The following is a 16,369-nucleotide window of genomic DNA, read 5'->3' as shown; positions in this document are numbered from 1 at the left end:
TAAGCAGGTCATTCTCCCTGTCGGGCTCTAGAGACCCTTCCTTAGCAAGCCCTTGAATGGTCTAGGTCACCTCCATGGTCTCGAGGCTATTGAAGGCTAAGTCCCTAGACTCGGTTTGTTGTGATCGAACGTAGACCCAGTTCCTGCTTCGCTCGTCACAATTTTTCAAAGGGTTGGGTTTCCCATCCCGGGCAGCCTCTTCTTCTTGCCTCCTCTACTCAGGAATTTTGGGGGCATACCCAGACGAGACTAGGTGATGGTGGTGCTTGTTCTTCTTCGCAAGGTGCTTGAACGATTCACCCAGTTTGATGGCCTCAGGTGTGGTCTTCTGCCTAGCAAACTCTGCCCATTGGTCTGGCGTAATCTTTCCAGATTTATTGTAGGGTACCAGGTTCTTCTTCATAAATTCCTTATTCAGCTCACTGTTCCAGCCCCGGAAGCTCTCTCCCATAGCTTTCAATGCATTATGTTTAGCAGCTTCCTCTATTCCCGCGGGGAATCGGATGGTTCTCTGTAATGTTGCCCACAAGAACTCCTTCGTCTCATCCGGTAGCAACTGCCAATCAGTTATAGTGATTGGGACGTACTCCTTGATAAGAAATCCGTAACTATTGTGGAATTTAGCGCAGGCCTCACGAGGTCCAACAGGCTCCCCTTCAACACCGACCTGTGTTATTGTATAAATGTTGGACAGCAACTTGTTTGTGCTATGCTCGCCCCTTCTTCGTTTCAACGTACTCCCAGAGGGACCCGAAGTTTCGGGCACAGAGGTAGCGGTGGGTTGTGGCGCAGATGATCGACATGAAGATCTTTGCACCCTGACCCTCTAGAGAGAAAAAAAGGAGAGTTGAAATAAACAAAAGACATTCCTCCATTTAAGAAGTATAAAATGCATTGACTCAACTAAATACCTCTTCGGTAGGATTGTATACGTTGTCACTTTCGTGACGTTGGATCTCTCAATCGCACAGAACAGGGCTCAGGCTATGATACGACCCCAAACTTTTGCTGCTGTCGGAGGAGGACGACTGGTGAGGGCTTGGGCTCCTATCCGACCTCTTGCTTGCATCCGCCCCATCTTGTGCTGGGACACCCTCTATTGGGAGCAGCGTCTGTGCCGGAGCACATTCTATTGGGAGCGGTGTCTGTGCCAGGGCTCCCTCTATTGGGAGCGGCGTCTTTGCCGGCGCCCTCGATTGGGAGCAGGCTTGGGCTCCTATCAGACCTCCTACTTACTTCTGGTTTCTTAGACCCCATGGTACTTACTCAACAACTAGATTATTTTAGAGGAAAGAAAAGGAATCAATGTATGGATTTTAAACTTTTAGAGGAAAGAAAAGGAATCAATGTAACAGATCCTAAAAGATTCTAAAGGAATTGTGACTAGCAAATAATAGAAAATTTACGACAACTCATGACCTTTTCCTCACTGTTTTGCATCTCTGGTCGACCTCCTGCTCTCTAACGAGGGAGTATGTTCTCATACTCCCTCGTTAGAGAGCAGGAGGTCGACCAGAGATGCAGAATAACTTGTGCGGACTTGGTCCTTGTTGTCAACTTGTTGTGCAGATCACATCCCTGTGTGTGATCCAATCTTGAGCATGCTAGTTGTTTTTAGCCAAGAAAAAATAATCCTTTAGGGACTAAAGATGGTCCAGTTTTAATAAACTTGCAAAGAAACATACATCTTTCACAAATGCTACAGAAGATTTTTACCTCTCAGCCAAATAATGATATGTTCATTTCATTAAACATATACAAATGTATTGCCCTGACATGCTAAATGTAGATACAAGGGATAAACTATGTTTCATTAAACTATGTTTCTTTAGGCAAAAGGCCAAAGCTATAGATACAAGGGATAATAAGAGCAACATAATGGGAAGAATCATAAACTAACTTGATTTAGACCAAGTCATATTGGGCCTTTGGAACTATATGTAACATCTATGATAGTTATGCAGAGCAGCCATATGGATAAATTAACTCCATATCTTAATCAACCACCATAGCAAAATCTGAATATGGCCTGATGAAACGTAGAGTGAAAGACAACTGCAACAAAGCGAAAACCGAAAACAGTTATCTCGGATGTGCAATGTGCTGCTGTCTTACAAACACTGTTTACAGTAATGCAGGACGAATTTCTGTACCATTTGCATGAGTATGTTCATCTGGCATCAACTCGAACAGAGCTTTATATCAAAGTAGAATGAAATTCAATCACAGAATATATCAAAGGTAGAATGAAAATTTTCATCAGGTAAGTCTGTCACAAACAGCAGTTGAATCGGGAGTAATTTGCCCAATATATCGAAGTAAACTAGGCTTTAGCACAAAACAAGAAAACTTCACACTGGGAAAGAATCAGTTAACAACAGAAGAAAAGCTTACATGTGAAAAAAAGGTGAACGACAACATAGGATCCGTGTGCATATACAGATCATCGAATCCAGCTCCAAATGCCAGAGAGCACCGGAGAAAGATAAACAATGTAAACCTATGTGGCAATCCTCGACAAACGTTGGGATCCGTGTGCATATACAGATTCAGAACATTTGGCGATCAAGTAGCTATGCGTTCAGCTGAGGATATTGCGTATTCCGTGTTACGATTTTTTGCAAAGGGTGGGTCATTGGTTAACTACTACATGGTACGTACATCCATTTTTTTCTGCAATGAAATACATTGAAAGAATTTAACAGAGAAGATATGAGGATTTCTTATGGAATTACACTTTAACATGTTGTGAACAGTATCATGGTGGAACAAATTTTGGAAGGACTGGTGCTTCTTATGTGCTGACTGGGTACTATGATGAAGCTCCCCTTGATGAATACGGTTACGTTCCACTATTTCCCAAAATTTTTCACAATTGTTCGTTGCCGACATGAACCCAACAGAATCTAAAAATAAATTAACTACAACTTGGCGGCATCACAACGGCCGCATCACAACGGCACGATGGCCGGCATCACAATGGCACGATGGCTGGCATCACAACGGCACGATGGTTGGCATCACAAAGAAAAGTAGGGCATCACATGGCCGTCGGAGAACCAACTACGATGGCTCGGCCGGGAGGGGGATATGGAGCTACTCACCGGCGGCGTCAGCGTGGTCCAACTCGGCGGCGGTAGCTCCTCCTCGGCATCGGCGCGGTCCAACTCGGCGGCGGCGGCTCCTCCTCGACGTCGGCGTGGTCCAACTCTGCGGCGGCGGCTCCTCCTCACCGTCGGCGCGGTCCTCCTCGGTGGGGGGATGAGGTGCGGGGTGGCGGCACCTCGTCGGGGCAGCGGCATCGTGCGGTGGCCCTCCTCGTCGGAGGCGGCGGACGGAGGGAGAGCGCAGGCGGCGGCGGCAAGGGAGAGCGCGGGCGGCGGACGGAGGGACAACTTGACGACACAGTTGAAAGTTAGTCAAAGCGCTAGGGTTTTCGGGGCCGCGCGCGCTTATATAAATAGAAATCATTTCCACATGCGGTTTTTTAGGTAAACCGCCTGTGAAATGATTTTTTCCTTATTTGGAAAATACTCTTCTATTACATATTAAAGCATCTTAAATTAAAGCATATACATGCCCTAAATATAAATTAAAACATATTATTACTCTATACGTGCCCTTGATATAAATTAAAGCAAAATCTCTCTTACATGATGCATACAAGTCCTCGATACAAATTAAAGCTTATCCTAATTTTATACAAATTTCAGATTCTGTCACATTGGAAAATAATTTGCATAACATGGCACTATTTGTCTTGAACTATTTTCCCTACATCATCCAGACGCATGTACGGCATCACAGATCTATCGAGAGTTGCTTCTACAAGTTTGATCTTTTCTGGATCTCTAAAAGGCAGCATGTCGTTGAACTGATTGTATTCTTCCTCATCCTCCACATTCTCCACTCCGACAATTCTTTGTTTTCCGGCAACAACTACGTGCTTCTTGTCATTCACGGGGTCGATTATATAGAAAACTTGTGTGACGTGATCAGCGAGTACCCACGGGTCATCTTTGTGGCCTACAATGCTGAGGTCGACAGTTGTGAAGTCGTAGTTGTCCACCGCCACGCCATTTGGGTGTTTGACCCATTTGCACCGAAAAACAGGGATCTGCAGATTCACTCCATAGTCGAGTTCCCAGATTTCTTCTATGAACCCATAGTAGGTGACATTTTCCCCTGTTGTGTCATAGGCTTCTGTTCGAACGCCGCTATTTTGGGTCGTGCTCTTCTTGTCTTTTTCTTTGGTATAAAAAGTGTACCCATTAATGTCATACGCTTTCCATGACGTAACTAAACTTGATGGGCCACAAGCTAACATTTTCACATTTTTTTTTATCTACAGATTCACCATCCGGAAGGTTTTGGTTCTTGAACCATGTGGTGAAGCGACGCTTGTGCTCTTTCAAGATCCAATCATACGAGCGGCCTTGATTTTTTGTGTGGAGCTCATTCAGGTGTTGCTCGACATACGGCGCCACTAACTGGATCTGCTGCAAGATGGTGAAATGTGCTTCTTCCACTGCTTTGTAATCATGATCGATGAATCTTTTCTTTCCTTTGGTCCCTCTCCCAGACCACCTCCCCTCATGTTGAGATACACGTACACCAATCGGATTAGAATCTTTTATGTAATCGATGCAACACTCAATGACTTCCTCGGTATTGTAGCCCTCGATCATGGAACCCTCTGGGTGAGCACAATTCTGTACATAGCCCTTGAGAATGCCCATGTACCGCTCAAACGCATACATCTGATGTAAGAATACAGGGCCCAACGCAATTATCTCATTTACGATGTGATCCAAGAGGTGTACCATGATATCGAAAAAGGATGGAGGGAAGCACATCTCAAGTTGGCACAGAGTCTCTACCAAGTAACTATGTAGAGCACCCAGTTTTTCAGCATCGATCACCTTCTGAGCAATTGCGTTGAAGAAGTGACACAACCGGGGGAAGATAATGTTTCCCATTTGTTCTGTCTTTAGGGTGTAGCTCTGGCCTGATTTCAAAATGCACCAAGTCCTTACATGACTTGATACCATCCTTTGTCTTGCCCAGTATGTCCAGTAAGAGGCCAAGGATGCTATCACACACATTCTTCTCAACGTGCATGACATCGATGCTGTGACGGACGTCCAAGTCCTTCCAGTAGGGCAAATACTTAAAGAAAATCGGCATCTTCTTCCACAGTGTGCTGGTTGGTGTCTCACTTTTCTTCCTCTTTTTACCCTTTGGCGGCTTCCCAAAAACAACCTTGATGCTACTGACCATTTGAAACACTAGTGCCCCGCTATAAGGTTTCGGGCCAGTATCTTCCTCAACCGTGTTGTCAAAATGTTTCTTCATCTTGCGGTATCTGTGAGTTTTGAGTAAGATCCGTCGGTATTGCGTGTACACTACCTTTTGTGAGTATGGAAGGTACACAGACGCAGTTTCGTCCAAGCACACTGCACATCCTTGCTTCCTGATAGAGAAAAAAGGGCGGGATAATCATTGATGGTAACAAAAATCATAGCTTTCAGCGTGAAGTACTGTCGTCGGAACTCATCCCACACCCGGACCCCCTCGTTCCACAGTTTCATCATATCTTCCATCAATGGTTCCAGAAACACATCTATATCGTTGCTAGGTTGTTTCGGTTCTTAGATAAGAATGGACAGTATAAGGTACATCCGCTTCATGCATAGCCATGGAGGAAGGTTGTAGATGGCCAGGACCACTGGCCAAGTGCTATGTGAGCTGCTCATGTCACCGAAAGGATTCATTTCGTCGATACTCAATGCGAACCTTACATTCCTTGGTTCTTCAGCGAACTCTAGATACATGGCATCGAACTTTCTCCATTGCCTAGCATCAGCGGGGTGTCGAAGCTTAGTTCCATCCTTCTTGCGCTTATCGAAATGCCAACACATCAGTTTAGAGTCCCTAGGGTTTGAGTACAAACGCTGCAAGCGGGATATCACTGGTAGGTACCACATCACTATCGCAGGACTTCTTCTCTTCTTCTCCGCATTGGAAGAAGTGTCTAGATCGTCACGACTAGCATTACTCTTCTTCTTCTTCCCGTTGGCGGAAGCATCTTCGTCCTCACAATCATCATTCCTCTTGTACCGACTCACATTGCACACTGGACATCTATCCAAGGCTTAGTACTCTTTACGGTAGAGGATACAGTGGTTTGGACATGCGTGTATTTTTTGCACATCCAATGACAACGGGCAGAAAAGCTTCTTCACTTGATAAGTGGTGGTGGGCAAGGAGTTAGGCTTCAGAAGCATGTTTGCCAAGAGACTCAACAGATCCGAGAAACTCTTGTCGGACCATCCATTGCTAGCCTTCAACCTTAGAAGTTCAAGCACCAAATGCAACACCGTAAACTCCTTACCATAGCCCTTCGATTCCTCATACAAAAGTTCCTTCGATGCCTTCTGTAACGCCTCGAAATTATCTAAACCTCTCGTGTCCCTTAAAACATGTGGTTTTGCGTGGCGCAGCATTTCCTTCAGATCAAAATCAGCATCATCATCTATCATAACATCAGTGCCGCCTTCGACTGCTCCCTCATCATCACCATCCACTTGATCAGCAGCGATGTCCTCGTTTGGTTCGCTTGTACGTTGTTCGCCGTGATTGGACCAACATTTGTAATCCTCAACAAAACCTCTTAAGATCAAGTGTGATTTGATTATGCTTGATTTGTCCCATAATTTCTGGTTCTTGTAGTCAGAACATGGACAGTATATTTCCTTTGTCTTCTTAGTTAAAGCGTCCTTCTCGGCGGCTTCAATAAAAATAGAGAGTCATTTGATGTATATTTCTCTATGTCTTAGCGCATCGTACATCCATGCTCTGTCTATCTTTAACTGCAATCACAAAATTAGATACATCAATTAATTAATTTGAAAATCGGAATTAAAAAGATTTTTTTTTTAAAAAAAAGGAAAAAATGGGCTTGTTATGATTATAATATGTCTACGTAATTGAATTTACATTGACGTAAATTTTTGGCTCAAAATAATGTGAATTCATTACTCTCTCTCCCCTCTCCCCTCTCCCTCTCCCTCTCCCTCTCCTTAGAGATCTAGATCTAGAGAAAAATCCCCATTCATGATGAAACCTCCTAAGGCTAAAAAACATCAAATTCTAGCCACATTTTTCAAATATAATGCTAGAAATCATGTGAATCTACACAATTAAATCATTACTGCAACAAATTTGAGCTAATTTGATGATCTAAATGGCAAGAACCATAAGCATTTCTAGATCACATTTAAACCCTAATTTAGCCTTAAATCTAAATCTAAACCTCAAAAAAATACAAGCTAGGGATGAGATACACATATCTTATTTGGCTCCTCCTAGGAATTCAAAAACAAAACCTTTCCCTCTATTTTCCAAATCCGCCACCACTTGAGCTACTCTACTGTTCGGTCAACAGTAGAGCCTGTCTAAATGCTCCCTGAGACGATGCACTATTTATGGAGCTATTTTCACAGACGGTTGACATAAGAAACCGCTTGTGAAAAGTAATTTCCACAGGCGGTTCATATAAGGAAACACCTGTGAAAATGGAGCTATTTCCACAGGCGGTTCATATAAGGAACCGCCTATAGAAATTAGTTTTCACAGGCGGTCCTCAGCCGCACGAGGCCGCAGCCACTTTCTCAGGCGGTTGGTTCTATGAACCGCCTGTAGAAATGAAACGTAGGTGTTTTAAAAAATAATTTTTGTAGTAGTGCTCCTCTTCTTGTTTTATTTTGTCGACCGCTCACCATTCATCACCTTTCAGATGTAAATTACTCCCTTTGTTGTTTTTCATTTGCCATTCTAGAATCCGTGACGTCAGACTTTGAAAAGTTGGACTACTGATATGTTTAAAACTATCATGATTGCTATATGAAAACTGCATTACTAGATTATTCTTTATAAATAAAGTTATAGAATGATGACGGGATAATGGTGAAAACACACCGATCTTCAATGTCATGGAAAAACTCAGGGTAAAGATTTTACGAAACTTCAAAATTTTGTGACAGTGTCAAAACTTACTAACAAGAGTACACAAGTGTTGGTGAGCCGAGCATAGCTCGGTTAGTAACCCTCCCGGAGTGGAGCGTTGCCCGCTCGGGTTCGACCCGTGTGCACGCTAGGAGCGAGACTGAGCGTGGGTGTGGGTGTGTACTCCTTGTGCTCGCTCTTAGGCCGCCGACATCGGTGACACCGGTTTGTCCCTCTGCTAACCCATCTTATGAAAAGAAGAAAAAATAAGCACTCAAGTGTTGCTCTTTTTTTTTTTTTTGAAAGGGAGTACACAAGTGTTGCTGATTGGGCTGTAAACAGTTCACTCCGAAATCTTATGGTACGAAGACAAGTTAACTTACAACAGTTCATTGGTGTTAGATGTACAAAAAGTATTTTGGAAGAGGACCAAAATCTTTTGTAGGTTTCACGCTTTTGGGAGGATGCAGCAGAACAGTGGAAGGGACGGCAACTCAGTTTTTAATCATTTTATTCATGCCATGTTTTGTCAGGACCTTGGCTTATAAACTCATTGCTCAAGACAATTACATGTGGTCCATATGTCATACAACACATTTTGTAATGTCAAATTTAAAAGTTATGTGGTTGTTGCAATGAGGCACAGTTTATCCTGCAAAGTTCCATTTTTTTTGTGTTATTTGAATTTTTGTGGCGATTTATAGTCATATGTTGCAATTTATTTCCATGTATTTCCATGAAACAAAAGCAAGCCACACAACTGTCGTTCTTCCCCCCTCGATAGTTCTGGAGAGTGCGTGGCGAACATATATAGCCTAAAAAAGTACATATGTGATTTTAGTGATTAATGATAATATAGTCAATTAGACTAATATGTTTATCAAGTATATATCTTAGTACGTCAGACAATATCAAAACCAAACTCAAGAAAGCTTGAATCGGACGAGTTCAGAACAGATTATACTCATCGGATAGTCCAGTGCTTAGGTATTTATACACACTAGAGTGTTTTGACTCAACAGAGGTATTTCAGTAAAATACACCGGATAGTTTGTTGTTGACGTGTAGTACACACCGGAGTAATTTTTAGAAAATGTTTCACAGTGGCAAAAGAAGTTTGAATGTTGGATGGTCCGGCGATGAAAGGGCATGTACACTGGAGGCTTCGTCGGACCATTTTCTAGAAGGTTTCCAGTGCAGAAACTTATCCACACGCCGGATGGTTCGGTAGATCAGAGGATATACATGCCGGATAAATGCACAGTGAAGAAGTGGCTTGGTTGGCTCAAGTCTATACACCAGATGGTCTGGTGATGGAGTTAAAGAATACACTGGAGCATCATGTGTTCACAAATGTGTCTGAGTAGAATTCCAACGGCTAGTTTCTACTGTTGTACTCATCGGATAGTTCGATGTTGGTACTGCTATTGATGCCGGATCATCCAGTGTTCACAGTTTGCAGGGTTGATGCTATAAATACTCCCCACTTGACCATTTGAGTGTGCTGGAGTCCAGGAAACCTCATAGACATTTGAGAAGATATTCATACCACCAAAGTGCTTAAAGTGATCATCCAAAATAATTAAGCATAAGATTAAGGCAGTGATTAGTGCTACTAGGCTTAGAGTTATAACTAGGTGTTGCTACCTAGAGAGGGAAACAAGGAGTGATCCTAGCTTGTACCGAGTGATACACCAGCACCTTAGAGTCTTGGTGACTCGCCGACACCTTGGGCCTGGTGGCTTAAGCTTGTTGACCCTCCGACTTAGTGTGGAGAAGTTGTAAGATGCTTGTATGGTGACACGGAGACCCTTGCCTTGGTGGCTGAAGCTCCGAAGTGAAGACGGCAGTAAGTGACTGGAAGAGAGGCTTCTGGTGAGATCTTGCCTTGGTGGTTTGGTGGCACATCCTATTTGAGGCCTTGGTGGCTCAAAAGTCATGACCGAAAGAGTCTTGGTGATCGGGAGCGTATCCTTGGTGGAGCTTCAATGTGGACTAGAGGTGACATTTATGACATCGATACCACAGAAGAAAATCCCTTGTGCTGAGTTTGCTCTTTATACCTTAGTTACGTTTTCACATTTACTTACTTGCAATCTATTCTTACATGTTTACCTTGATAGGGTAGTTTGCTAGGATTGACTATAGGTTGTAAACCTTTTAAATTGTAGAGTAGGCACACCAGATAAACCTATCGTACATTTAGATAAAAATTAATATAGGTTTATCTTGTGAAGTTTTTGGAGTAAATTAGTTTTAAGTTTCCTAATTCACCTTCCCTTTTAGGATGTCACTGATCCCTACAATTGGTATCAGAGCTATACCATTTTCATCTCAGTTAGTATCAGAGCTGGGGCTCATACCTTTCACAAGAATACGCCAATCCAAGTGGTATTTGAGTCGTGGTTTCAATTGGGTTGATTAGGCTTCACTACCTAGTGAGTTGTGATATTCAGGGTAGGGATGTATATCAGTAGTGCTCCACATTTCGACAGTACTCACTTTCCCCGTTGGAAACTAATGACTTGCTATTTGCAAGCCAAATGTCTGGATGTTGGAGAGTCACTGAGGAGGGAATCAAGCAACATCTCACAAACAAGAAAAGACAATTCGATGCTTTAGCGAAGAGTATCATTTTATCATCTTTAAGCACCGATGCATTTAATCGAGTTTATTGTCTCATCAATGTTCATGATATTTGGACTAACTTCATTGAAATACATTAAGGCACAAAGAATGTGCGTAATAAAAAATATCATGTGCTAGTTACTAAGCTAAATAGCATCAAACAATTTGCCATGAAAGTACTAATGACATGTACTCACGTTTGAATATTCTTATAAATGAGATCAATGGGCTAGATTTGATGCCAGTTGGAGATAATCAAGTAGTGAGAAGAATACTTCAAGCTCTACTTTCAAAGTACAAATTGATAGTGCAAGATGACTATAAACTAAGTTCTTGACAAGATCACCGCTAATGAGATGATCATGAATATGAAGGTTGAAGCTTTCTCCTCGGGCGCCAAGAACCTTGCCCTTACAAGCAAGCAAGTTCCTCGCTCACACATGCAAGAGAAGATGAGAAGGTAAGAGCAAGAGTCAAGCTTAAGCGAAATGATAGTGATGAAAATGAAAAGAGCGATGAAGAAGACGAGCAAGAGTCAAGTGATAAAGAAATGGATCCTAAGATCGCCAAGCTCATCTCAAGATTAGAGAAGGACCTCAAGAGGATCAATGCAAAGATTGATCATATATTCATGAAAGACTTGGTCAACACAATTGATCATATCAAGAAGGAGAAGAAGACTAAGAACAAGAGGGAGACAAAGGGAAGAGGCAAAGCATTTGTAAGCATAGGAAGATGGGTGATTGAAGATGAAGATTCAAGCTCAAGTGATGAGAGCTTCACCATTGACTCTTCCAAGAGAAGCTCTTCTTTGAGGTCGTCATCACGCAAGACGTGAAATACATGAACATAAATTTATGACCAAAGGTATGAAAAGCGATGTAAGGGATGATGAAGCCGATGAGGATTCACCCTCTCAAGAAGAACTTCTTGAATTGATCAATGATCAACAAATGACCTTAAAGAAACAAGATAAAGAACTTAAGAAATTCAATGCCCTTAATAATATTCAGGCTACTTTTGTTTTTAATTACAAACAATTATTGAGCAAATTCGAATTACTAAACAAGGAGCATGAAGAGTTTAAGGGAAAACTTGAGGGCATTGAGTCTCAATCTAAGGTCCCTTTGAAGCAATATACAACTCTTTTTAATTTCAATTCTAATGTAGATGGTTCAATTTCTTGTGATAATTTAATTGATCTATCTAGCTCACTCCTTTGCAATGAGACATGTGTTGAGAATGTTGTTATAGAATCAAATAATTATCTCATTGCATAAGAGAATGATGAGTTCAAGCAAGAAGTAGAGAAGGTCAAGAAGGACTTAGGAACAATGAAGGGTCAGAACTATATCCAACCTCCTCAAGATAACCGTGGTGCCATAGTGAAGAAGCTTACGGAGGGGTACACTGTGACATGCTTCAAATGCCATCAAGAAACCCACAAGTCCTTCCAATGCAAGCAAATCAAGATGGAGACCAATGAGAAGAAGAAGATGATGAACCTCTTTAATAAGATCTCCAACATCTATATCAAGCCCAACTACAAGATCAAGACCAAAACCAAACGCTACAAGCTCAAGAAAAAGGACAATGGCAAAATAGTTGCACAATAGTTAGGTGAAAGGACCGGGTGTGGAACTAACCAATTTGGGTACCCAAGAAAGTCATCACCAACATAAAGGGTCCCAATTGATTTGGCTTCCAAAGAGGACTTGAAGCCCATGAGTCGGCTCAAGGGATTTGAAGACTTAGCTTACAAGATGAAGTAAATGTTAAAGCAAGGAAGCCAATTGTACAAGATTGGACATATTGATGAACATCATGATCATCATATACCCAAATCCCCTATCCAAAGGTAAAAGAGGTAATAGGTAGCTAAATTTATGTTCATGTATTTCGTTGTGCATCTAGTACCTTTGCCTTGTCTAGGATTGCATGTGCATATTTCAATTAATTGCAATGCCTAGTGTAGGTTTTTCATATGGTAGATTGCTTGTGTTTCTCTCTAACATATGGGACAACCTACATGGTTTATTAGTTGTAGGTTCTTTTCATGGCACTAGTTTAGCAAGTGATATTTCATTTCTGCCATGTGTCCAATTTATAGGATAGAATCATTATTGTTATTAATGACAAGTGCATGTCTCTCACAAGTATTCGACGCTTGTATGCACATATTTATTGGGAGCATATCCTATGAGTTGTGATTTTGAGACTAATATATATTGCAAGCTGTATTTTTTTAGTCTTATGGAGTAATCTACAAGTCCCCTAAAGTACGCAATGCTTAAAGATTTCAATTGGTATCATCGTTAACTCATTTGTACATTTAAGCTACCTCCATGCATAATATGCCTTAAACTTCATATCTCTACATACTGTCTAGTTGTGCATAAATTGTTACATACCTACAAATAGCTCGTCAAAAGTGGATCTCATCATATGTATACACATATAGAGGAAGTTTAAACTATATTATGTGATTTTCATAAATTGTGATCCATGTTATTTTTTTCTTCAAGTTGTATCATACATTTCAATTGGATTTCTACAAGTGATATAATTTATTGGATCATGCTTCATGAAGATCTCTCCTATGTGTTCTAACATTTTCGCTTGAGTTCAACATGTGTTTGTAGCTTTTTTGAGATTATTGACAAAGAGAGAGAATTTTGATGACCAAAGCAAGGACAAGAAGTAAGGGCAAGAAGCAAGGGCAAGATGCAAAAGGTAAGCAAGATGCAAAATTGTTGACAAAGGGAGAAGCATAATGAGCTCTTGCATGGGTTGATCTAGGAAGACAGTGACGATGGAGATATGGGGAGAATTGTCTCCATGACCTTCACAACAAAAGGGGACTAAGTGAAGGTAGGTCTCATGGATGCAATACATGAAGAAGCCACCGAAGCCGAACTCAAGAAAGCTTGAATTGGACGAGTTCAGAACAGATTATACTCACCAGATGGTCTTTTGCTCTAGTATTTGTACACACCGGAGTGTTTTGACTCAGTAGGAGCATTTCAATAAAAAACATCGGATAGTCCAGTGTTGAGGTGCAGTTACATTAGATCATTTTTCAGGAAGTGTTTCACGATGGCAGAAGAAGTTTGAATGCCGGATGGTCCAGTGATGAAAGGACATATATACCAGAGGCTTCACCGGAGCATTTTCCAGAAGTTTTCTAGTGGAGAAACTTTTCCACACGTCGGATAGTCCGGTGATTAGAGGATATACACACCAGACAAATGCACAATGAAGAAATAGCTCGTTTGGCTTAAGTCTATACACTGGATGATTCGGTGATGGAGTTGAAGAACACATCAGAGCATTCAGTGTTCACAAATGTGTCTGAGTGGAGTTCTAATGGCTAGTTTCTACTGCTGTACTCATCGGATGGTCCGGTGCTGGTACTACTGTTGATACCAAATTATCCAGTGTTCATAGTTTATTTGATCGTTGGAGCAACATCTAGTTCATGGGGTTGAGACTATAAATACCCCCCCACTCAGCCATTTAAGTGTGCTAGAGTCCAATGAACCTCATAGATACTTGAGAAGACATCCATGCCACCAAAGTACTTAAAGTGATCATCCAAGGCAATTAAGCATAAGATTAAGGGAGTGACTAGTGCTAATAGGTCTAGAGAGAGTTGTTGTTAGGTGTTGCTGCCTACAGAGAGAATCAAAGAGTGATCCTAACTTCTACCGAGTGGTACGCCAGCACCTTAGAGTCTTCGTTACTCGTCGGCACCTTGGGCCTTGGTAGCTCAAGCTTGTTGACCCTCCGACTTGGTGTGGAGTGACAACAAGATGCCTGTACGTGGACACGAAGACCCTTGCCTTGGTGGCTCAAACTCTGAAGTGAAGACGGTGACAAGTGACCAGAAGAGAGGCTTATGGTGAGGCCTTTCCTTGGTAGTTTAGTTGCTCATCCTGTATGAGGCTTTGATGGCATAAGAGCTGTGACCGGGAGAGTCTTGGTGACCTGGAGGATATCCTTGGTAGAGCTCTAACGTAGACTAGGGGTGACGTTTCTGCCATCGATACCATGGGAAAAAAATCTCTTGTGCCGAATTTACTCTCTCTACTTTATTTATATTTTCGTATTTACTTACTTGCAATCTATCTTTACATGCTTACCTTGATAGAGTAGTTTGCTAGAATTGGCTATATGTTGCAAACATTTTGAACGGTAGAGTAGACACACTAGGTGAACCTAGAGCACATTTAGATAAAAATTGATATAGATTTATCTTGTGAAGTTTTTAAAGCCAATTAGTTTTAAGTGTTTTAATTCACCCACATCTTTTAGGACGTCACTTATCCCTGCTTGGCCCAGGTGGGTTGGCGGCCAGTTATAAGGCTCAGAAGGGACGGTTAGGGTTTTCGTCGCCGCCCCACGCCTCCCGCGGTAGCCACCGCCGCTAGCGCCATCATTGGGAGCCGCGGTGCCATCAACCGTGGCTCCTGCCCTCCTTTCTTTTTGCGCGTGAGGCGCGTGTTGCCAGAGGGGGTGTGGGTGGTTGTCGGAACGACATGGGTGGTGGGGCGACGAGGGAACGGCACCGCGGTGAACACTACTGCAGAAACCCTCATCATTGTTGGTTCAAAAATCACCATTAGTGATGGGTTTTGAACCGACACTGATTACTCGGCACTGAAAATCACTATCAGTGCTATTGATGGATCTAACCGGCACTGATAGTCTCAGTCTCGATTCAACATTTTTTGGGCAAAAAAACTTTAATTTTTTTTTGCGACCAGGGGCACCCGACCAGAGGCTGCCCACCCGACCGCGTCCAACATTCGCAAGTCACGCGATATTCATTCGCATGCGACAACCAAGACTCGAACTCAAGAACTCATAGCCTGTGCGTGCGTGTGACCCCTCTAACCATCTCAGCTATCGTCCGTTCATGAGTACAGTAGCACAATAAATTCTTTTGACATCTTCTAACGGAACGTTTGAATGGCTATTTAGACATCTAAATGACCTCAAATGGAAATGTTGTCAACTAGAAAGTTGTACATCTCGTCGAGTTCTACAATGTTTATATAAAGTTTGCCTCCACCCGACTCCGTATTTCAAGTTTATGTCCAATCCATGCAGTGTTTAGTAAAATAGCCATAACTTTTGCATATGGAATCCGATTTCAACATTCGACGTCTACTTTCAAAGCTAACAAGGAGGTGTATCTGAAAAAAATACACATATTTTGATCTGTACAGTTCTTGAACCCAAAAAAGGCTCAGAAGACCCTCGACAGGACCTCTGAAGTTTTTCGTCGAAAATTGACGTTCTCCGATTTGCCTGTAAATTTTTTGAGACATAGTGCTTAATTTGAAAGTTAGTGCTGTGCAGACGTTTTATCAATCCGAGTTACTAAACTCATGATAAAAATCTTTGATTTTGCGGTTTTCATCTTTATGATCAAATATGTGGTTTTTTGAGTAATTCCTATTAGTTTTACACTAGATACAATATTTTAGTTTGGGACCCTGTGTGGTTTCTTCGACAGTCTTTATTTATTTATTTGTATAGCTATATTGCTTTAAATAAAAAAGTGATCAACTACAAAGTTGTAGATCTCATTGAGAACTACAATTTACATATAAAGTTTTTTTTCCATCCGACTTCGTGTGAAAAAATTATGAATTTTTTAATGTGAGCTGTCATCAATCACTGCTACAACTTTATTATAATTATTTGAGCATCTAAATGACCTCAAATT

At 41.8% G+C, this 16,369-nt stretch overlaps 1 protein-coding gene across 1 annotated transcript in view; it reads left to right on the top strand.

Annotated features, from left to right (window-relative positions):
* Positions 1-3,090: 3,090 nt before the first annotated feature.
* LOC133886401 (glycerol-3-phosphate acyltransferase, chloroplastic-like) overlaps positions 3,091-16,369 on the top strand; it is a 21,772-nt gene continuing 8,493 nt past the window's right edge. Inside the window, exon 1 of the mRNA XM_062326114.1 lies at positions 3,091-3,414. Coding sequence (XP_062182098.1) covers positions 3,091-3,414 — 324 coding nt within the window. The remainder of the gene's footprint in view (positions 3,415-16,369) is intronic.

The sequence above is a fragment of the Phragmites australis genome, chromosome 12 (genome assembly GCF_958298935.1).
Source record: "Phragmites australis chromosome 12, lpPhrAust1.1, whole genome shotgun sequence".
NCBI classification, from domain to species: Eukaryota; Viridiplantae; Streptophyta; class Magnoliopsida; order Poales; family Poaceae; genus Phragmites; species Phragmites australis.
This window is presented reverse-complemented; position numbering and strand designations above follow the sequence as displayed.